Raw genomic sequence first — 22,679 nt, forward strand, 5'->3', positions numbered from 1 at the left:
GGGATGGGGACTCCACCACTGCCCTGAACAGTGCCAAGGCTGGGCAACCCTTCCCATGAAGGAATTTCCCCCAGTATTCAGCCTGAACCTCCCCTGGTACAGCTTGATGCTGTTTCCTCTTGTCTTGTCCCTGTTCCCTGGAAGCAGGCTGTATTTATTTTTATATGACACTTGTGCTTTGCTACCTTTTCTTTTAAGAACTAAGGGATTGGCTCTTTGTGAGCATGTCAGAGTTACTGACCAGGAGAAACTTCCAGGACCTTTTATTCTGTGTAGGTTGCCTTTCACGTGGTGGTTTTAGTCTTACTCAGCAGTGCTGTGATTTTGCTTTGTACAGAGGAAACAGTATCCCATCCTTCACTCTTTGTGTTTGTGGTCACTTGAATCTGAGACATTTGATCTTTCTGGGTGGCACTTGGACACGTTTTTGGAGCTGCTAAGCATGGATGTGTGCCTTGTGCGTTTTCAGGTTGGTACCAAATGGATTTGGCAGCTGGCTTCCATCTTCTGAATTCTGGCAACCAAGTTTAGGCCATAAGAAAGGGCTGCCCAAGGTTGTGGCTCTCTGACGCAAGGAATGCCTTTGTGGGGCTCCTGGGGGGTTGTATCTCCTTTGTGTGAGCTTCAATTAAAGAGCAAGCTGTGAATTATTGCATTTAAATGCACATTTCTCCTTCTGAAGACACAGCTGTGGATGAATTCAGCTCGTGTGTGGTTGATGTGGATGGCACAACTGTGATCCAGTATTATGGATGTTTTCTTTTGATAGGAATCTGGTGAGGTACATGCAAAATATGTACAGCCCTTGGGCTCTTGGCAGGGGGCCACAGGGACTGTCAGCGATATCTGGGTGCTTCTGATCTCATCCGGAAAGTCTGAGCTGCTCTGGTGGTTCGTGTTCCCATGTCTGTGTCATATGGAGATGAAATGTAACCTGTAGTTTGTGCAGTAATGGGCTCGCTCTGTCTGCCGCCGTCTGTGCTCGTGGTGGCACTGGGCACTAAAGGCCATTTCCCCACACCCAGTGCCTGCAGGGCTCCTCGTGGTGTTTTGGGTTGTCTGAGCTGGTTCCTCTCTCCCCTGTGGCTTCTTGCAGCTGCTGTCCTGACCATCCCAGCACAGAACTTCACCCCACATTGCTGTCAGGAATGATTTGGCAGGACACAGTTTTCTTAGGAAGAAAGGAGAAAGCAGTATTAGCTGTGGAAGTGGAGCAGGGTGGAACAGGCACTGGGGTTTCAGGGTGGGTTTTGCAGTGTTGGGACTTTGACGACAAACCATAAGGATTCTATCAACTCTGTTACCTAAACCAGTTGTGTGTGTGTTATGTTGGGTGTCTTCACCAAGTGTTTGATCTGCCTTGTGCTTGGCATATTCATTTGGGCTTCCAAAGCTAGTGTAAAGGACTTCTTTGGAATCCAAAGCTGGCCTTGGAGCAGATGCTGGCCTGCCCAGGAGCCAGGGTCCCTTCCTTGCCTGTACTGCATGGCAGGTTTGTTAGGAAATTTGGGAGCTGGCACTTGGAAAGAGACTTTTCAATCCATAGCAAGTTCTCATTTTCCAGTGATAATGTGCTTTAGCAGGAGGTTAAATCCAAATGATCCACTTTTCCCAGTATGTGGCTGAAACTCAGACCCAGTGTCCTGTCTGCAGCTCTGCCCTGTGGTGTCCAGTACTGCTGCATCTGGAGCATGGCACGGGCTGCTGAGATCCCTGCATCCCTCTGTGGGTTTGGGGTGTGGCACAGGGATCCCTGCATCCCTGTGGGGTGTGTCAGGGAGCACTGGAATCTTCATGTGTGTGTATGGAGCTCGTCATGGAGCGCGGGGATCCCGAATCCCGCATACCGAGCGCTGGGATCCCGAATCCCTCATCCCGAGCACTGGGATCCCGAATCCCCCATCCCGAGTGCTGGGATCCCGGATCCCCAATCCCAAGTGCTGGGATCCTGGATCCCCCATCCCGAGCGCTGGGATCCTGGATCCCCCATCCCGAGCGCTGGGATCCTGGATCCCCCATCCCGAGCGCTGGGATCCTGGATCCCCCATCCCGAGCGCTGGGATCCTGGATCCCCCATCCCGAGCGCTGGGATCCTGGATCCCCCATCCCGAGCGCTGGGATCCTGGATCCCCCATCCCGAGCGCTGGGATCCTGGATCCCCCATCCCGAGCGCTGGGATCCTGGATCCCCCATCCCGAGCGCTGGGATCCTGGATCCCCCATCCCGAGCGCTGGGATCCTGGATCCCCCATCCCGAGCGCTGGGATCCTGGATCCCCCATCCCGAGCGCTGGGATCCTGGATCCCCCATCCCGAGCGCTGGGATCCTGGATCCCCCATCCCGAGCGCTGGGATCCTGGATCCCCCATCCCGAGCGCTGGGATCCTGGATCCCCCATCCCGAGCGCTGGGATCCTGGATCCCCAATCCCGAGCGCTGGGATCCCGCATCCCGAGCACTGGGATCCCGAATCCCCCATCCCGAGCGCTGGGATCCCGGATCCCCCATCCCGAGCGCTGGGATCCCTGCCCATGTTCCCAATGCCCTCTAGTGGCTCTTGCTGCTGTGCTGCGGTTCCATGGGGCATGGCCTGCAGCTCCAGTCAAACGGCAAAGATCCTGCTGTTTAGAAAGGAACAAACGTTTATTTTTGCTGGTTGCACGTTAATTCCTCTTTGTTTATCTGGGTTAAATCCCAACCCTTCCCTTGGGAAACAAGTTCTTGTGAATTCAGAATCCAGATAGTAACTGGATATCTCATGGATTGTTAAATACATAGCAATTTGCTGTGGGGATTTATTAAAGAATGTTTTGTTCTTTACATTAAAATGTATCTTTTCTTTCTCTCTAAACAAGAAGTAACTGGACAGGGTGAGCTTGCTGGTGTCACTAGAACCAGACTTTGATGCTTATGTACGTGCATGAATTGCTTTGAAAAAGTAATGTTTTTTAAAGCAGTGGGAACAACACCTTTGAACTCATGCTCTCAAATAATTTTTGAGGGAAAATGATTTTTTTGTAAAGGTCAGAGTCTCCCTGCCAGCTCCTTCCCTGAGCTGGTGCTGTGGCTGGGCCGTGCCGAGGGCTGGGAGCCCCCTGCCAAAAGCCCCAGAGTGTCCTGGGCTGCACAGACGTGGGGCAGGCTTTGCTTTGGTGTGAGGACATGGGGAGTGTGTTACAGGCTGCTGCAAACGTGCAGAGCTCTTCTCAGCAAAGGCAGATGAGATACTCCTTGAGGCTTTTGGGAAAATGAATAGCCACAAGAACACCTTCATAGAAGCAGGGTTTAAATTGAAGTATTGGGCATTTTTCCTTGGCAGGACCATCCATGCTGTGAAATGCATAAAATCTGTTAAAAGTCCAGCATGGTTTGTTTGCCTCTTTGGGGATGTGGGACTGATTTCCATCCGAATCCTCCCCCTGACAAATACAGTGCAGGGGCTTGTATGTACAAATATACTTGTGTATGTTTGTTTCTTTGTTTTTTGGGAACTCAAAGGAAGTGCTTGAGAAGCCACAGCAGGTCAGTAGACGCAGCTGGCAGTTTGCTGGTGTTTGGAGCGGTGTGTGTTTCCCGTGTGTTCCGTGCCATGCTGTAAGGGCAGTCCTGGCCCGTGTGCTCGCTCCCTTTGCGGGGCTCGTGCAGGGCCCTGTGGTGCTCCTCATCCAGGGAAACTCCTGCTCTCCCAGCCTGGATGGGGCTGCCCTGCTGAGGGGGGTCGTGGCACGGGGGTCTCAGGGCTGCCCCACGTGCTGCAGAGGTGGGACAGCTGCCACCAGCACCAAACAGCCCATGCTGGTTTTAACTGGGCCCACAGGCTGCAGTCCTGTTACCTGTGGAGAGCTGGCTGTGCCCGAGCAGCTGCTGGTGCTGCTGGTTAACCTCTGAACCTGCCCAGTGCTGTTAAACTCTGTTTTTGTCTTCTTAGAGCACTTTTTCCTCGAGCTGGATGTCCCTGCTGTCCAAAGGGCTCTTCTGGGGGAGCTGTCCCTGCCGGGATCCCCTGGAGCCCTCCCCTGCTCCCGTCCATGCAGCCCCTGGGGTGGCTTTGGGGGTGGCTTTGGGTCTTGGAACTGCCGATGTGTGGGGAGGAGCAGGGCAGGGCCCAGGAGCCGCCTTTGGCTGCACTTGTGGGGCGAGCAGGGAACAGCCAGGGCTGCTCCAGGTGAGCAGGGAAGAGCCAGGGCTGCTCAGGGTGAGCAGGGAACAGCCAGGGCTGCTCCAGGTGAGCAGGGAAGAGCCAGGGCTGCTCAGGGTGAGCAGGGAACAGCCAGGGCTGCTCCAGGTGAGCAGGGAAGAGCCAGGGCTGCTCCAGGCGAGCAGGGAAGAGCCAGGGCTGCTCCAGGTGAGCAGGGAACAGCCAGGGCTGATCCAGGTGAGCAGGGAACAGCCAGGGCTGCTCCAGGTGAGCAGGGAACAGCCAGGGCTGCTCCAGGTGAGCAGGGAAGAGCCAGGGCTGCTCCAGGTGAGCAGGGAACAGCCAGGGCTGCTCAGGGTGAGCAGGGAACAGCCAGGGCTGCTCCAGGTGAGCAGGGAAGAGCCAGGGCTGCTCCAGGTGAGCAGGGAACAGCCAGGGCTGCTCCAGGTGAGCAGGGAAGAGCCAGGGCTGCTCAGGGTGAGCAGGGAAGAGCCAGGGCTGCTCAGGGTGAGCAGGGAACAGCCAGGGCTGCTCCAGGTGAGCAGGGAAGAGCCAGGGCTGCTCCAGGTGAGCAGGGAACAGCCAGGGCTGCTCCAGGTGAGCAGGGAAGAGCCAGGGCTGCTCAGGGTGAGCAGGGAACAGCCAGGGCTGCTCAGGGTGAGCAGGGAACAGCCAGGGCTGCTCCGGGTGAGCAGGGAACAGCCAGGGCTGCTCCGGGTGAGCAGGGAACAGCCAGGGCTGCTCCAGGTGAGCAGGGAACAGCCAGGGCTGCTCCAGGTGAGCAGGGAACAGCCAGGGCTGCTCCAGGTGAGCAGGGAACAGCCAGGGCTGCTCAGGGTGAGCAGGGAAGAGCCAGGGCTGCTCCAGATGAGCAGGGAAGAGCCAGGGCTGCTCCAGGTGAGCAGGGAAGAGCCAGGGCTGCTCCAGGTGAGCAGGGAAGAGCCAGGGCTGCTCAGGGTGAGCAGGGAACAGCCAGGGCTGCTCCAGGTGAGCAGGGAACAGCCAGGGCTGCTCCAGGTGAGCAGGGAACAGCCAGGGCTGCTCAGGGTGAGCAGTGTGCAGGGCCTGGGGATCCTGATCCCTGCTCAGCCTGCATTGGGAGCAGGGCACCTTTGAGCTGCTCTGGAGCATTAAGTCACTAATGGTTCCTTGGGGTAGCTCTCCTCTGCTTTAAACTTCCTCTGTGGGTTGCTCCCTGCTCATGCTGTTTCCCTTGGCTTGATCATGTTGCCAGCATGACTGCTGAAGGTTAAATCCCAGGTTAAGTGCCTTGGGGTGTATTGCAGACAGGTGAGGGAAGTGTCCTTGGGGAATGGGTCTTTGGAAGGAAGAGGGTTGTTCTGGGAGGTGAGGTGGCCAGTGCTGCCCGGGCCTGTCTGTGAAAGCAAAAACTGAATACTTGGGTCAGAAATTGATGATCTTTTTAACTGATGGCAAATCAATTACTGTAAACAAATCCATGTCAGGAAATAAATACAGAAGTAATGGCTTGGCTTTCATCACTGAGCACTTAAGAAGTGCTAATGATTTGAAAAGGCACGACAGAAGAGATCTGAAGGAAAATGGCAGTATCAGATTTATTTTCAATTTTCATCTGCTTCAATTAGAATTAAATCTGAAAAATGAAGACAAATACCTGCACATAAGGAGCATGGTAATAGCTCAGTGGCTTGTCAAGGAGAGCTTGGGTTTGCACCTACTACTTGCTGCTGCTTTTGACTGGAATTTTGTTCCATGTGACTGGGCCAGAGAGGTTCTCTGTAGGAGCCGACCAGCACAGGACAGATGAACCATTCTGAGTCCAGCCCTTGTCTGCTGGGTTAAATCCTAAGAAACTGCAGAAAAGTTTATTCTCAGAAGCCTTGTTTCACAGTAAAGAGTGGAGTGAAGAGTGGTCTGTTATTTTCTTGTAAAGACTAAGTATCATGGCAAAGATTGGAAATACAAAGGCAAATTCACTCCTTTATTTCCTGTTTTAGAGGGAACATGTGCCTCTGCTTTATGCTGGAATCAGCCTGAACCATGGCACAAGGAATAGAGTAACCTGTCTTCAGCAGCAGGAAAATGGACTTGGGCCATTGAGAGGAAAATCCTTGGAGAAACAACTTAAACTGGGAAATTACTCTTCAGAGAGCAGCACCTTCCTTAAATACATCTTGATCCTTTTTCTTGCCATCCAGCAAGATTGCTGGTTAATGGAAGTTATTCTGAGTTTTTTCTGTTTCCTGTCAAAGTCCAGATAATACAGTTTTACAGACCACCTTCTCAGTTCACAATAATCTGACTTTTTAATAACTGGTTCAAAGAACGTATCATCTTTATTACATTCCCGCTTGGTACTGGGAAGGTTCATATTTCCCTACTACAAGCTTCTGTATCTACATGGTGGCTGCATGTGGTGTCTCTGTGAATCTAAGAAGATGTTGCAGTAAATGCATGGACTTTATCAGTGAAGGAAAGTATTTAGGAAACAAGACAGAGTTAAAAAGGAGACCAGTCAACTCTTGTGTTTTGTGTAAGGAACTGATGATAGACATTGCTAAATGCTGCTTTTGGGGTGGTTGTGTTTTTAGACAGCAGTGGAAGCATACAGAACTCCTGTGTCTCTCCTTTCTGCAGCTCCAGGCTGGTTGATGGAGTTATGATTCTCCCTGTGCTGATGGTGATGGCGTTCCCATCTCCGAGCTGGCAAGGTGAGTGTTGTGCGGGGTCACTTTCCTGAGTGGTGTTTGGTACCTCTTCCACCACTGCTCCAGTGAGGGCATTGGGTTTGGAAAGTGACTTCTGGAGCTGCTTTACTCAGCTGTGTGCACATGAAGCTTTTCTGACACGCAGTGTGTTGAAGGTTTGCCTCAGAAAAAGGGGTCTGGTATTTCCACTGCCATGGAAAGGCAGGAATGGTTCATTTGAAGATCTCTTGGATGTTTGATGAGATGTGCACTCCCTACTTTGCAGGCAGCCTTTGGAAAACATTGAACAAAGGCTTTGTGGGAGTAAAATTTTTAAGTTTTAAATTTTTCAGGTTTAAATTTTGACTTGAGAGACGTCTGTGTCTCTGTGTCTGCTGTGGCATATCTTTGTCATGCTGAAATAGCTGAATTAGAATTGTTACAGCCTACTTAGCGGTTCTTCAGCACTACCTGAAAACAATATCACTTCCCTTAAACAGGTTTTATTGTCTTGTGATTTTGTTACCTCTAACTAAAGCTATTAAGAGCAGGATGATGTTTCCTCCTGGGCTCTTCCCTTTTGCAGATGATGAACGGAAGCTGAAGATGGTCCCCTACGAATGTGTGTGTGAAGGCACATCCTGTGGGAATGGGGATCGGTGCCAAGGCCAGCGCTGCTTTGCGTCCCTGAGCATTAATGACGGGGCCAAGGTTTACCAGAAAGGCTGCTTCCAGGTCTATGAGCAACGCAAAATGACGTGCAAAACTCCCCCGTCCCCCAGCCAGGCCGTGGAGTGCTGCCAGGGACACCTGTGCAACATGAACATCACTGCACAGCTGCCCTCTGCCAAAGGTGAGAGCTGAACTCGCCTGCATTTGGAGGAAGAGGAGGGGCTTGGCTTTGCTCTGCTGTGCTGGGAGAGAGATGGCTGCAGTGCTGGCTGAAGGAAGGGTTTGATGGTGCCCTTTGTGCCCTGGTCCCCAGCTGGGGCTGCTGGCACAGCTCTGATGCCGTGGCTGGGCCAGTGAGGGGCTTGCAGCGTGTGGTTGGGGTCAGGATGGAGGTGCTGCCTGTGGGAAGTGGCTCGGTGCAGGTGGGGACACATCCTCTGTGCAGGTGAGCTCACACCTGCCTGTGGCACAGCCTCTCTGTCACACTGGGTGGGTACCGAGGGAGGGGTTGGTGTCAGTGCTAATGAGTTTAAAGACTTCCTCTGTAAATCTGCAAATTTATTTTGTTCTCTTTCTTTTCACACTTTTCCCCTTCCCCTCTCTTTTCCAAGGGCAAACCTTTCAAGGAGAAGCTGCAGGTTACAGCATGGAAACATTAATCATCGTTATCCTGGCTCCTGTGGTAGTGTTGATAGTTTTTTCTGCAGTAGCTGTGCTGATCATACGGAGAATACAGAAAAACCACATGGAGAGGCTCAATTCTCGGGATGCAGAGTATGGCACAATCGAGGGCCTCATTGCCTCCAACGTGGGGGACAGCACGTTGGCAGTAAGTGACCTCCCTGTGTGCAGGGTGTGAGTTTCCCTCTCTTCCTTCTGTGTGGCCACATCACTGAGAGCATGTTTTGGTGCTGGGAGTGCCACTTGGCCTCAGGACTTGAGTGTGCCCTTTCTGTGCCCCCAAAACTGTAGTATGAATGAATTTTAACCAAAAGATGGGTTTGGCAAGTGTAGGTCCTTTGGCCTGGAGAATTGCTCTAAGCTGTTTGTGTTCCTGGAAACAATGTCAGCACATCAAAACAGAGTGTTGAGATTTCAGAGCCTGAAATAATGGGAGAGGTGAAGAACTGTGCTGCATGTTTGGTATACAACAGCCTGAAGGGTTGGAAAAGATGTGATGCTAGGTGAGAAACAAAATACAGATAATTCTGGTGTTTGGAACCTTCAGAGCTGACTGCCATGATCTCAGTAGTAGGACTCTGGGATGACTGGGATATCAGTGACATTTTGCTGATGGAAGAGCAGTGGGAGTTGTAAGAAGTGTTCAGTGCTTACTCAAAGCGCAGTTTTCAAAATATGCTCTTGCTCATGCTGTCTCTGGAAAATGTAATGAGCTGAGAAGTGTTCCCTTTCTGCAGGGTGCCTGTCCCTTCCCCTCTCCCTGAGGCCAGAGCACAGAAGCCCCAGCAGCTGTCCCTCACTTTATCTGAGCAGGGCAAGTAAAGCTTCAGATGGAGTGGTTGTTTCTGAAGCAGTGCAGGGTTTTCTTCTTGCATTGCTGAGATAAAATGCCCCCAACATTAAGAGGCTGGAAAACATTTTCTATTTTAGTGCTGTTCCACCATAACGGGCTTTCACTGTAGGGTTGAAGAGGGCCCTATGTCTGTTAATTTTTTTTTTTGTTTCCTTTGTTTGTAATGCCTCTGGCTCTCTTTAATCAGCAGACAAAGCTGGATTCCATGTTACTGGTTTAAAACAGCCAGTCTTGATGTATCCAGCATGGCCCATGCATGTGTGCAACTGGTGATCCATCCTTAAGCACTTGCTTCTTCTGTCTTACCCGTGTAGGATCATCTCAAGCCATTTGCAGACCTTTTGTACTTCTAGTTATTTAATGTTACTTGGAAATGGTGCTAAAACCTGCGAAGAGTAGATCAAAATGCTGTTTCAAAGAGCTGGGAGGAGCTGGGAGCTGGGGCTTGGTCTGGAGGAGCAGCCAGCCCTGCTGCTCTGCCTCCCGGTGTGCCTGATGCACAAAATGTGAGTGGGAGTTCCTGTGCCTAAATGTTCATCTAAGCAGAAAGTCTTCTAGATTCCCGGTTTTTCTTCTCCATTGTGTTTTAAGTCACTGGTTTTGTCACATATTAGGTAAGTTTACATTTAGGATTAGTCTCTACAGTGTAGCAAGTGCTTAAAGCCCTAAGCTGCTTAGTGGGCAGAAGGAAGGAGCTCTGGCCTCTTCAAATCTTGTTTTTACTGGTGGGGTTGCTGTTGATAAGTTTGAGGGTGGTTTTTTGTTTTTGTTGCTTTTGTTTTGTCTCTGATGCAAGCATGAAGAAAAATGGGCCCTCAGTTCATGTTAAAAAGTAAGTTAGTCTCTGTCACTCCTAGATGATCTTTTTTTTTGGGCACTGGTTAAGAGGTTGTTAGAGGAAATGAGACTTCATGGATATCTGGTTCAAGCGCAGCAGTGTGGTTTTCTGGAAATAATAGAAAGTTTGATTACACTTAGACTTTTTTATCCTATTTTCCTTTGTAAAGAAAGAGTCTGATAATAGTTGTTAATGCTTTGAACTAATACAAAACTCCTGGCTGTAAAAGTAGCTGGGCATTAGCATTTTATAAGGCTAATGGGGTTTTAACATTCAATCAGGATCTTACTTATGTTTATTATAAGCTTCTAGCTCTAAGTCTGCTTTCTATGCACTAAAAGTATCAGAAACTGATCAAGCTTTTAAGAAACATTTGTTACAGAAGTTTTTCTGGAGTATCAATGACAAATCTTGTGTAGGTGATGCTGGTAAATCCCCTCACCTCGTTTATTTGAAAACTGGTTTTGGTTTTAAATACCTGCACCAAGCTTGAATCAGTATCAGAAACAGAAGTGAGAGGATGTAAGGTAAGTAAAAGAGGAGTGAAGCACTGAAAAATGGAATCTCATGACAGGGGGCAGCTGCTAGGCCAGGAGTGGGCTTCCAGTGCACAGACATCTATTGTCATATGTTTATTACACTCACTAAACAAATAATGGCTTACTAAACAAATGCTCCCGAGTGACCAAGTGACATCCCCAGAGCCACAGACATCCCCCCGAGCTTTAATGTGCCCTGTCCTTTGTGCATGCAAGCAGGGAAAAAGGGGATTTCTCATGGCTTCTGAACTTCTGCTGTTCCTTCTGAACAGGATTTGTTGGACCATTCCTGCACATCTGGAAGTGGCTCTGGACTTCCTTTCTTGGTGCAAAGAACGGTGGCTCGCCAGATCACACTTGTGGAGTGTGTAGGTCAGTGTCTTCTGGGTGTTTATTCTTTTGTAGGGCTTAAGTGTTAATTTTAAGGATTAATTAAATTTTTCTTCAGCATATTTTCATTATTAATTGAGTAGTGTTAAATTTGAGTTTAGGAAGTATTTGGGTCAAAGATACCTGGAGGCATTGACATTGAGCCAGGATGGTGTGCAGGCACTGAAGAGGTGAGGAAGCTATTGGGGTAAAAAGCTTGGCTTGCACACTGTGTGTCCTGATCTCCCCAGGACAGGGCTTGGTTTTGGTGGGGTTGGTGGTTTTTTAAATCCTTTTGTTGTTTGTGGATGGATTTGGGTTTATGCTTTCTTTAAATCATCATTTTGTGTTTCTGCAAGGGCTGATGGTGGAATAGAAATGTAAAGGCTGAATCCCCAGCATTACATTTCCTTCCTGTCCTCCTCACTGCAGAACTCACAGCTTTGTGTTGTGCACGCTGCCCTTGCCATGTGCTGCCTAAGTCACTTCAGCTGAAAAGCACTTTGATTGCTGGTGGCTGAATGGTGACACCTCCCAGTTGAAGCTCTCTGTCCTGCACTGGTGGGCAGGGCACTCGCAGGGCTTGCACTCAGAACAAACAGGGAAATGAGGGATGCTGGAGCACAGTGTGACTGCAGTGATGAGAGGTGCAGGCAGGGGTGATCAGACCACCTGCTGTGATATTTGGTTCTTGACAGTTGAGTTCTGCCTGCTGAAGGCTGTTTGTTAGTTGACAGCTTCTCCTGTGTTTTTTCCCCCACCAGGAAAGGGCCGTTATGGAGAAGTTTGGAGGGGTCAGTGGCAAGGAGAAAATGTTGCTGTGAAGATCTTCTCTTCTAGGGATGAAAAGTCCTGGTTCAGGGAAACTGAGCTGTACAACACTGTACTGCTGAGGCACGAGAATATTTTAGGTGAGTAGGACAAGCACATTCTGTGTCCTGGTGTGTCAGTGGAGGTGCCACAGACCCCTGTGGAAGGGACTGGCTCTTGTAGCTCTCATTGCAGAGCCTGCACTGAGTGTCAGGGGAAGCTCTGGTGGATCTGTGCATGTGTTATAATCTCAGTTTCCCTGCAGAAATGGAGGGAGAAAAGGTGGGGGGGAATTTATAATGAGATTTAGGGATTTGAATACTTTTCCTTATGGCTAAGTAAAGTGTAATATGAATTCAGTATTCTCTTCTGTTTAACTGTTCTTCTCAGGGTGAGAGTAAGCTCTTCTGGTGTTTAAACTTCAGCTGTAGCTGCATGATGTATCTTTTTTCCCTGTAAATAGGAAAGTAAATGAACCTTGCTCATCACTCATACCTTATGTGCTTGGTTCTGAGAGCTGGGAAGGTGGCTTGGTTGTGTTGGGCCATGTCTGAGGTTTAATCAGCCCTTTGACTCCTAATAGACATGTCCTTCTGTCACTGGTGTGCCACCTCTGCAAATAAGGCAGCAGCACATTTTCTGAGTGCTGACACTGCCTCACCCAAAATCTGGCTTCAATCAGTTTTCCTTCAGCTCCTTATTCTTGTTTCCTGTCGGAGAATGTTCCCTGGCTCTGTAGCTCACCCTGCTAGATATTTGTGTGTTTCCTGAAGCAATTCCTTTGTTACTACAAAAATAATTTGGTGGCCTCCTGAAATGTGAATTACTGAACTTGCCAAGAGAGCAAGTGACTTGGCTGAAATTGCATTGCACATTTCCCTTGGTGCTCTGCCTGTGTTTAGTCTTTCCTGATAACTGTCAAATTTCTTGGCTATTTTAGAGACTTCTTTTAGATGCAATGTTAAACAATATCACAGATTATAGAAATGTCACATTCTGCACAAGTCTGACTTTAGAGAGAAAGCAGTGGGTGTTCTTTCTAATAAATGTATGTGAACTTTTCATAAATGTGATTTGTTCCTTGGACTTGGGAATAAAACTTGTTCCCAGCTAAAACTGTGGTGGTCATATGTGGATATATGCAGAGGTGACAGGAAGGGAATTCCTTCCTTCCCCTGAATTTGGGGTTCAGTTTTAAGATATGACATTTTTGAAGGCAGTTCTTGAGGTTCATGAGTTTTGAGCAGAAAATTTTCTCTGTTTCTTTGTAGAAGATCATTGTGGTTGGGCTACACATTTAACCCTTTCTCAGCAGCCCGCACTGGCTGCCTGTGGGCTCTAAAAATGGAAATGGTTGTTCATGGCTTGATGTTTGAGGTGTTTCTGCTTTCCAGTGTGACCCTCTCAAGTGGGCAGCAGCAAATGTGCTACAGACTTGGGGTCTTTCTGTTTGACTGGGAACTTCCCCACCTCCTTTCCTTCAAAAAGAAGGAAAAAGAAAAATATTTTTAAAGTGTGTGGTCCTAACAAGTATTTTTTTGGTGTGACTGACAAATATATAAATGGGTTCTTGTGAATAGATGTGAGTTAGAGTTCCAGAATTTGTTGGCTTTGTTTCCATCACAGCAGTACCTGCAGTGTAGCTGTAATTAAACAAGTTGTTTACCTACATGGCAAGAAGGGCCAGCAGTACTGATTCACCTTATCTCAGAGTATCCAGGGCTGGAAGGACCCACAAGGGTCGGGTCCAGCTCCTGAGTGCACGGCCTGCACGGACCGAACCCACGGCCTCGGCACTGTCAGCACCCTGCTCTGCCCGAGCTGCTTTCCTTGAGTCTTGGAGGAGCTCCGTCAGTTCACCTTCGCGTTTCTCCTTCTGCCTCTCCCTCTAGGTTTTATTGCATCTGACATGACTTCCAGGAACTCCAGCACGCAGCTGTGGCTGATCACGCACTACCACGAGATGGGCTCTCTGTACGACTACCTGCAGCTGACCACGCTGGACACGGTGAGCTGCCTGCGCATCGTGCTGTCCATCGCCAGCGGCCTGGCGCACCTGCACATCGAGATCTTCGGCACGCAGGGCAAGCCGGCCATCTCCCACCGCGACCTCAAGAGCAAGAACATCCTCGTCAAGAAGAACGGGCAGTGCTGCATCGCCGACCTGGGTGAGCGCAGGCCCGCTCCTGCCCAGAGTGAGGGTGGTGGGTGCTGCGGCCACAGGAGGGTGGGTGAGCCCTGGGGTGGGGTGTCTGTGGGGCTGGAGTGATCCTGGGAGAGAGCCTGGAGTGATCCTGGGAGAGATCTGGAGTGATCCTGGGTGGAGAGCCTGGAGTGATCCTGGGTGAGAGCCTGGAGTGATCCTGGGTGAGAGCCTGGAGTGATCCTGGGAGAGATCTGGAGTGATCCTGGGAGAGATCTGGAGTGATCCTGGGAGAGATCTGGAGTGATCCTGGGAGAGATCTGGAGTGATCCTGGGAGAGATCTGGAGTGATCCTGGGAGAGATCTGGAGTGATCCTGGGAGAGATCCGGAGTGATCCTGGGTGAGATCCGGAGTGATCCTGGGAGAGATCCGGAGTGATCCTGGGAGAGATCCGGAGTGATCCTGGGAGAGATCCGGAGTGATCCTGAGAGAGAGCCTGGAATGATCCTGGGTGAGAGCCTGGAGTGATCCTGGGTGAGAGCCTGGAGTGATCCTGGGAGAGATCCGGAGTGATCCTGGGTGAGAGCCTGGAATGATCCTGGGAGAGATCCGGAGTGATCCTGGGAGAGATCCGGAGTGATCCTGGGAGAGATCCGGAGTGATCCTGGGAGAGAGCCTGGAGTGATCCTGGGAGAGATCCGGAGTGATCCTGGGAGAGATCCGGAGTGATCCTGGGTGAGAGCCTGGAGTGATCCTGGGAGAGATCCGGAGTGATCCTGGGAGAGATCCGGCGTGATCCTGGGTGAGATCCGGAGTGATCCTGGGAGAGCCTGGAGTGATCCTGGGAGAGATCCCAGAGTGCCCCCTTGGGGCACTGTGTCTGTCTGTCCAGATTGATCCCTTTGGGCAGTGTGTCTGTCTGTCTGTCCAGATTGATCCCTTTGGGCAGTGTGTCTGTCTGTCTGTCCCAGATTGATCCCATTGGTCTGTCTGTCTGTCTGTCTGTCCAGACTGATCCCATTGGTATGTCTGTCTGTCTGTCCAGACTGATCCCACTGGTCTGTCTGTCTGTCTGTCTGTCTGTCTGTCCAGACTGATCCCATTGGTCTGTCTGTCTGTCTGTCTGTCCAGACTGATCCCATTGGTATGTCTGTCTGTCTGTCTGTCTGTCTGTCTGTCCCAGACTGATCCCATTGGTATGTCTGTCTGTCTGTCCGTCTGTCCAGACTGATCCCATTGGTATGTCTGTCTGTCTGTCTGTCCAGACTGATCCCATTGGTATGTCTGTCTGTCTGTCTGTCTGTCCCAGACTGATCCCATTGGTATGTCTGTCTGTCTGTCTGTCCGTCCAGACTGATCGCATTGGTCTCTCTGTCTGTCTGTCTGTCTGTCCGTCCCAGACTGATCCCATTGGTATGTCTGTCTGTCTGTCCAGACTGATCCCGTTGGTATGTCTGTCTGTCTGTCTGTCTGTCCAGACTGATCCCATTGGTATGTCTGTCTGTCTGTCTGTCCAGACTGATCCCATTGATATGTCTGTCTGTCTGTCCCAGACTGATCCCATTGGTATGTCTGTCTGTCTGTCCAGACTGATCGCATATGTCTGTCTGTCTGTCTGTCTGTCTGTCCGTCCCAGACTGATCCCGTTGGTAGGTATGTCTGTCTGTCTGTCTGTCCAGACTGATCCCATTGGTATGTCTGTCTGTCTGTCTGTCTGTCTGTCTGTCCAGACTGATCCCATTGGTATGTCTGTCTGTCTGTCTGTCTGTCTGTCTGTCTAGACTGATCCCATTGGTCTCTCTGTCTGTCTGTTCAGACTGATCCCATTGGTCTGTCTGTCTGTCTGTCTGTCTGTCCGTCCCAGACTGATCCCATTGGTATGTCTGTCTGTCTGTCCGTCCCAGACTGATCCCATTGGTCTGTCTGTCTGTCCAGACTGATCCCATTGGTATGTCTGTCTGTCTGTCCAGACTGATCCCATTGGTATGTCTGTCTGTCTGTCTGTCCGTCCCAGACTGATCCCATTGGTATGTCTGTCTGTCTGTCCGTCCCAGACTGATCCCATTGGTCTGTCTGTCTGTCCAGACTGATCCCATTGGTATGTCTGTCTGTCTGTCCAGACTGATCCCATTGGTATGTCTGTCTGTCTGTCTGTCCAGGCTGATCCCATTGGTATGTCTGTCTGTCTGTCTGTCTGTCCAGACTGATCCCATTGGTATGTCTGTCTGTCTGTCTGTCCAGACTGATCCCATTGGTATGTCTGTCTGTCTGTCTGTCTGTCCGTCCCAGAGCCCGCAGTGCGCCGCGCTGTCGCTGCTGTTCCCCGCAGTGGCCCCCAGGTGGCGCCTGCAGCCCAGGGTCGGTTTTGGGGCCTTTTCCTGTTTTTTCCTGGGATTTGGATCCAGTTCTGGATCCCGGAGGGTGCCGTGGTTAATCTCCATTTCTGAGCAGTGTGCTGTGCCACGGGCAGTGTGAGCCCTGTGCTCGCTGGCCCGTGGCTCTGTCCAGCTGGTGCCCAGAGGTGGCTTCCCTGCTTTGGAGCTGGAACACGATGCACGGCTGCTGGGGAGCAGTCACAGCAGCGTGCCTTGTTCACACCCTGGAGGGATGTCTGACAGAAACTGGTTTTCCTTTTCTCTGCACACAAGGGAGAAAATAGTGTTAGAACAGTATTGGGGAACCATTGCCTAGGCAAAAAGTGTATCAGGAGATGGGAATTTTAAAAATAATAATTCTACTGCATAGTTTCTGTTGCTTGTGCCTGAAGGACTTGAGATACAGACAGGGAAAACATTAGAGCCATGCACTTGGGCCTCTGGAAATTTGCTGTGGGAATAGTAACAAATGGAGCCCTAAGTTGAAAATACAAAGTGTCAGAGACTGGCTTTTAAATAAATTTGTAGTTGACTCTGAGGAGGGGTAGCACATCCTGGCATGGCACTGGTGCAGTGAAATCTATTACACTATTTATCTAGAGGTTTCATATTCTTGAGAGATTTTTCCAAGAGAGCACAGCAGCAAACACATCCTGATTAGTTTTTATGGTGGTTAAATAGCTATTTTTTGGTATGTGATCTCCTCAGCCATGTCTGTCACATTTTTTGCATGTTCCTTCTCTGTAAGGGAAGTTCACCAAAGAATCTGTTGCTTCTGGCATGCATTCATGCCCTTTCTTCTGTGAGGCTGTGTCTTGTTTGCACCCTGTGGTGTGTTCCTCTCAGGATCTGAGCTGGGAGCTGCTCTGGCCCGTGGCACCCCCAGGATCAGGAGCTGCAGCACCAGCAGAAGCTGGCTCAGGTGTGCTCCTGTGTGACAAAGTTCAGGAGTGGATGTCATTCCTGCTCAGTCTGTCAGCTGGGGAAAGGTCCTGCCTTTGTCCTTGTGGAGCAGAGCACGTGCCTGGTGCTGGTCTGAGCTGAGCAGCTCTGGGGGACAGCACGGGGGGCTGTGGTAAAGCTGCAGTGTGCTAACAGGGCCTTCTCAAAACACAAATTCCTTCTTCAGAACTGGTATCTTAAAGCAGGAGCAGCTCTGCCACGTTCTGGGAGCCCCTCAGTTAGCTGTGCTTTGAGAGGAGCCCCTGAGTGCTGGGAAGCTGTGATGGGAAGCAGGTTACAGCACTGCCCCTGACCCCACGGCCCCTCCTCGGTCTGTGCATGCTGACTTGCCTCCCTCAGCTCTCAGCCTTTGACCTGTTGGCCTCTGGAATCTGCTTTGCTCAGTTTGAATGAAGAAAACATTTTTATCAAAGTGTTCTCCGAGGTCTTGATGTTTCCAGACTTGGCCAAGAAATGTGGTTTCTAGCCTTCGTTTGTTGTTGCAAGCTTTTCTTAAGGAAAAATTATAAACCATACTTACTGTATAATATAATCTAATATGAATTTAAAATAGTACATAAAAGTGTATATGTGTGTGTGTCAATATTTGACAAAAGTACTTGGATCTGGAAGCAGACTTTTTACCAGTCTGGGCTTGTGAGATGGTACATGAGGTGTCCCTAGGAAGGGCGAGGACAAACATTTTAACAGTGCTTCTTGTGATAGGCCAAGGGGAGGTGGTTTGAAACTGAAAGAGGGTAAATTTACATTAAATATCAGAAGTATTCTACAGTGAGGGAGGTGAGGGCCTGGCACAGGTGCCCAGAGCAGCTGGGGCTGCCCCTGGATCCCTGGCAGTGCCCAAGGCCAGGCTGGACACTGGGGCTTGGAACATCCTGGAGCAGTGGGAGGTGTCCCTGCCATGACAGGGGGACACTGGATGAGCTTTAGGGTCCCTTCCAACCCCAAGTATTCTATCTTATGATCTTTCTAGAGGTGCCAAAAGCATATTTTTATCAGCTTGAAATACCTTGAAATGTATTTGAATTATAGAAAAGTATTTTCCAAATTTTTGTTATGTTAAAGGAAAAGCAAAAGGAAAAGCTGTTCTTTTGGAAGGAAAAGCAAATGAATGATCTGGTGATAGGTTAGTTTTTGTGGGATTGAGGTAAAAAGCCTTTTAAGGTTCACCTAAAATAAACTCCTGTTAAATGCAAGTAGTATATCTCATTTTTAGAAGATTCGTTGAGGAAATTAGGGAGAGTTTGCATCACCCTCTCTGTCGCTTGGCTCTGCCATGCACCCACTGCTGCTCAATTTGCAGTGCTCTCTGTTTACCGTGGCCAAATGAGGGCTCTGTGTGTTTCCAAATTTACAGTAATTTAGTCCCTCACATAATGTTCTCTGCTTAAATGTTTAGTAATTAGTAGAAACCAGGTAGAGTGGTTTTGTCTGACTCATCTTAGATCTGCTTGAGGATGTTTATTTTTCAAGCTGCTGCAAATACGGTGTTTTTTGTTTTCCAGCTTTATTTTTTTAACTTGTGTGTATCCTTTGTGCAGTGTTTTTCTTCTCCCTTCCCCACTGTTCGGGTTTATCCACCTACCCAAAAGGCCTATAAATAAATTTGAATGCCATGTAAAATTGTTTTCTTCTAAGCAGCAGCTGTTTGGCCTCTGTGTATCCGTGCCCGGAGTGCTGGGGACATCCAGTGGCTGCAAAACACTTCATGAGGGTGTTTTGCAAGAGCGCAATAAAATGCCTGATGATAATCCCTTAGGAGATCCGGGGCCTGTCTGTGGCCTCAGGGCTGGTTTTGCTGGCCAGTTTGGAGCTGACCCCGTTGGTCTTTGGGCAGTTGGGCCCTTGCTCCTTCTCGTTCAGAAAGCATCTGACGGGGCCGCTGCTCGCGGGCCCTTCACACTTCCTGTGCTGCAGCAGTGGAAGGGAACTGAACAGTGGCTTCTTTTTTCTGTCCTTCAGGCCTTGCAGTTATGCATTCCCAAAGCACAAACCAGCTGGACGTGGGGAACAATCCCCGTGTGGGCACCAAGCGCTACATGGCTCCAGAGGTGCTGGACGAAACCATCCAGGCAGACTGCTTTGACTCCTACAAGCGGGTGGACATCTGGGCCTTTGGGCTGGTCCTGTGGGAAGTGGCCAGGCGCATGGTGAGCAATGGTAAGTGCTTGGGACTCCTTCCCTTGGCTCTAGGAGCGCTGAGGAAGTGGTGCTTCATGGCAAAGCACCTGACACCAAAGTGCACAGGGGTGTGCTGGGCCTCCACAGTGCTTTGATTCCTGAAACCTTGAGGAGAGGAAGCTGTTGGTGTGTTGAGTACAGTGGCTGAATCCTGTTGCCATTTCTGTTAAGGCAGAGCAGAGAGTCCCCTGCTCGTTCTAAGTCCTGGTGAGACCCATTTCATACCAAATAGCTAAGTTAAAATTTTAGATCACGAAGTCTCTGTCCTTCTTCCTTGTGTCATTGAACCATAGGGAGTATTTGTAGGTGTCTGTTTCTCATGACAAAAAAGCACAGAAAGAGACTCTATAGGAAGTGCAGAAGGTATCAGAATTCAGGATTGCATTTGCTTTACCGAGTTGGAATGTAGCACTGACCTGTGCACAGGTTCAGTTCTGGTACTGGACACAGGTGCTGCTGCTGCAGCTTGCAGAGGCTTCACCTGAGCTGCTCTTGAATGAGCAAGAGTGGAGGGTGTTGGCAGCTTCAGCAGGTTGGTGTGGAGCTCATGGGGCTGCAGACCTACCTGCTTACAGGTGCACGCTCTGGGAATTTGGTTGTGACTGAGCTCAGTGCCCCCACGGGAACACTTAAGGTGATGCAGATCTGTCTGTGCACTGGCCACGTCAGGACAGTGAAGTTTCAGGTGCTGGTGATACTAATGGCACAGAACCAGTTGCTCTGTACTCCTGGATGTTGCTGTAAGTGATTCCATGCCCTTGCACTGGCTGGGATGGAGTAAACATCTTCCCTTGCCTGTGTGTGCTGAGCTGTGTGGGAATCATTGCTGGTCAGGTGCTCACTCTGATAACCCTGTTTGCTTTGGCATTGGGAGTGAGCCTGCAGGAGCAAGGGTGTGGTGGTGGCTTGGGGGGCCAGGGGCACTCATCAGCTCCCTGTGCTCTCCTGGGCTCGTGGACAGCCTTCCAGTGCCTCTGCCTGCTTTAGTGCTTCAGCTCACAGAGACCTGCAAGTTGTTCTACCACGACTACTAAGTCTGGTAGTTCTTAATTTTTATTTACTTATTCTAATTTAATTTTTTTATTTTTTAATCTTACCCAATGATATCCTCTAGGTGACACGGTGGTTCTTGGTGTTTTCTTTTTTACTATGAGGAGGAAAATGTGATAGGAAACTCCTTTGGCACAAACAAGCACTTGTGTGTTGTCTGTGTGCTGCAGTCGGAGCCAGCCAGCATTTTCTCAGTACTCAGGGTGTGATTTCAGTCCCCAGAGCTGTGTTTGCCTCTCTTCAAACAGAGCAGTGCTGGTTCCCTGGGGAGCGTCCCCTGCTCTTGGAACGTGCTCCCTTGGTTCATTGCTTGCCTGGTGCCCTCACAGCTCAGGTCCTTGGAATTGCTGTGGCTGTTCCCGGGGCTGTGGTGATGTTCAGTGACAGTAACAGCCAAAGCTCAAAGCTGTTCCCACCCCAAGGAGCCCTGGTGCGTGGTCATCACTCCTGGGCGAGGCTGGAGCTGGTGCTTTGTGTCAGGCTCAGCAGTGACATTTGTGCATGCACAGGTCAAGCTGGACTTAAACTCAGCTGAGGGCCATGGACATGCTCCCAGGGCTGGAGCCTCTCTGGAGCCACGCTGGGAATGCTCACCTGGAGAAGAGAAGGATCCAGGGAAACCTCAGAGTCCCTTCTAGTTCCTAAAGGGGCTCCAGGAGAGCTGGAGAGGGACTGGGGACAAGGGCTGGAGGGACAGGAGCCAGGGAATGGCTCCCAGTGCCAGAGGGCAGGGATGGGTGGGAGATTGGGAAGAAGTGCTTCCCTGTGAGGGTGGGCAGGCCCTGGCACAGACCCCCAGAGCAGCTGTGGCTGCCCCTGGGTCTCTGGAAGTGTCCCAGGCCAGGCTGGGGTGGGGCTTGGGGCAGCCTGGGACAGTGGAAGGTGTCCCTGCCCGTGGCACAGTGGAACTGGGTGGGCTCTGAGGTCCCTTCCCTGTCAGGCCGTTCCAGGAGTCTGCAGGAACAAGGAGTGAAGACACCACTGTGGTAGCTGTGAATTGGAGCTGATTGGAGAGCACAAAGCCAGCAGCCCCAGCAGAGCAGCAGAGCGTGCTGCAGGTGCCACAGGTCACCTCTGAGCCGTGCAGGCTGTGTGGTGCTGAAGGACCCGGTGTCCTGGGCAGTGTGGCACAGCTCAGAGCTGTGGGACAGAGGTGAGCGGCTCCCTGGCAGCGCTGAGGGGCCGGGCAGCAGCTCAGAGCACTCCACAGGCACTACTGGAGTAAAGGCCAGACCCCTTCCTTTGTCTTCTGCAGCAGCCAGTTCTGTGCCCTGTGCTTGGGACAGAGCACATGACAGCAGAGAGTCAGAGCCAGGCGCTCTCTGCAGTGACAAAGTTCATCTGAAATGTCCTCGTGGCCCCAGGACTGCTCAGAGCTGTGTGCCACAGCTGGGTTTGGCTGCTGGCCTCGTGTGGAGCCCTGGCTTTACCTGCAGGATGGCAGCAAGGGCACACAGGGGCTTGTGTTGGTGGGGTCTCACAGTAACCTGGGCTCTGGGGTGAGCAAGAGAAGGGAGAGGACAGGCATTGAGCAGGAGAAGGGAGAGGACAGACATTCAGCAGGAGAAGGGAGAAGGGAGAGGACAGGCATTCAGCAGGAGAAGGGAGAAGGGAGAGGACGGGCATTCAGCAGGAGAAGGGAGAGGACAGGCATTGAGCAGGAGAAGGGAGAGGACAGGCATTGAGCAGGAGAAGGGAGAGGACAGGCATTCAGCAGGAGAAGGGAGAGGACAGGCATTCAGCAGGAGAAGGGAGAAGGGAGAGGACAGGCATTGAGCAGGAGAAGGGAGAGGACACATTCAGCAGGAGAAGGGAGAGGACACATTCAGCAGGAGAAGGGAGAGGACAGACATTCAGCAGGAGAAGGGAGAGGACACATTCAGCAGGAGAAGGGAGAGGACAGGCATTCAGCAGGAGAAGGGAGAGGACAGGCATTCAGCAGGAGAAGGGAGAAGGGAGAGGACACATTCAGCAGGAGAAGGGAGAGGACACATTCAGCAGGAGAAGGGAGAGGACAGACATTCAGCAGGAGAAGGGAGAGGACAGGCATTCAGCAGGAGAAGGGAGAGGACACATTCAGCAGGAGAAGGGAGAGGACAGGCATTCAGCAGGAGAAGGGAGAGGACAGGCATTCAGCAGGAGAAGGGAGAGGACACATTCAGCAGGAGAAGGGAGAGGACAGACATTCAGCAGGAGAAGGGAGAGGACAGGCATTCAGCAGGAGAAGGGAGAGGACACATTCAGCAGGAGAAGGGAGAGGACAGGCATTGAGCAGGAGAAGGGAGAGGACAGGCATTCAGCAGGAGAAGGGAGAGGACAGGCATTCAGCAGGAGAAGGGAGAAGGGAGAGGACAGGCATTGAGCAGGAGAAGGGAGAGGACACATTCAGCAGGAGAAGGG

At 50.7% G+C, this 22,679-nt stretch overlaps 1 protein-coding gene across 3 annotated transcripts in view; it reads left to right on the forward strand.

Moving 5' to 3' along the window:
• Positions 1-22,679, forward strand: part of ACVR1 (activin A receptor type 1) — a 50,033-nt gene that overhangs the window by 23,163 nt on the left and 4,191 nt on the right. For all 3 annotated transcript variants that reach the window (XM_058840472.1, XM_058840473.1, XM_058840471.1), the window contains 7 exons: positions 6,755-6,828; positions 7,391-7,657; positions 8,088-8,305; positions 10,660-10,759; positions 11,521-11,667; positions 13,459-13,734; positions 19,011-19,208. In XM_058840472.1, the coding sequence (XP_058696455.1) occupies positions 6,777-6,828; positions 7,391-7,657; positions 8,088-8,305; positions 10,660-10,759; positions 11,521-11,667; positions 13,459-13,734; positions 19,011-19,208 (1,258 nt within the window). In that variant the 5' untranslated portion in view covers positions 6,755-6,776. The remainder of the gene's footprint in view (positions 1-6,754; positions 6,829-7,390; positions 7,658-8,087; positions 8,306-10,659; positions 10,760-11,520; positions 11,668-13,458; positions 13,735-19,010; positions 19,209-22,679) is intronic.

The sequence above is a fragment of the Poecile atricapillus genome, chromosome 5 (genome assembly GCF_030490865.1).
Source record: "Poecile atricapillus isolate bPoeAtr1 chromosome 5, bPoeAtr1.hap1, whole genome shotgun sequence".
Lineage (NCBI taxonomy): Eukaryota > Metazoa > Chordata > Aves > Passeriformes > Paridae > Poecile > Poecile atricapillus.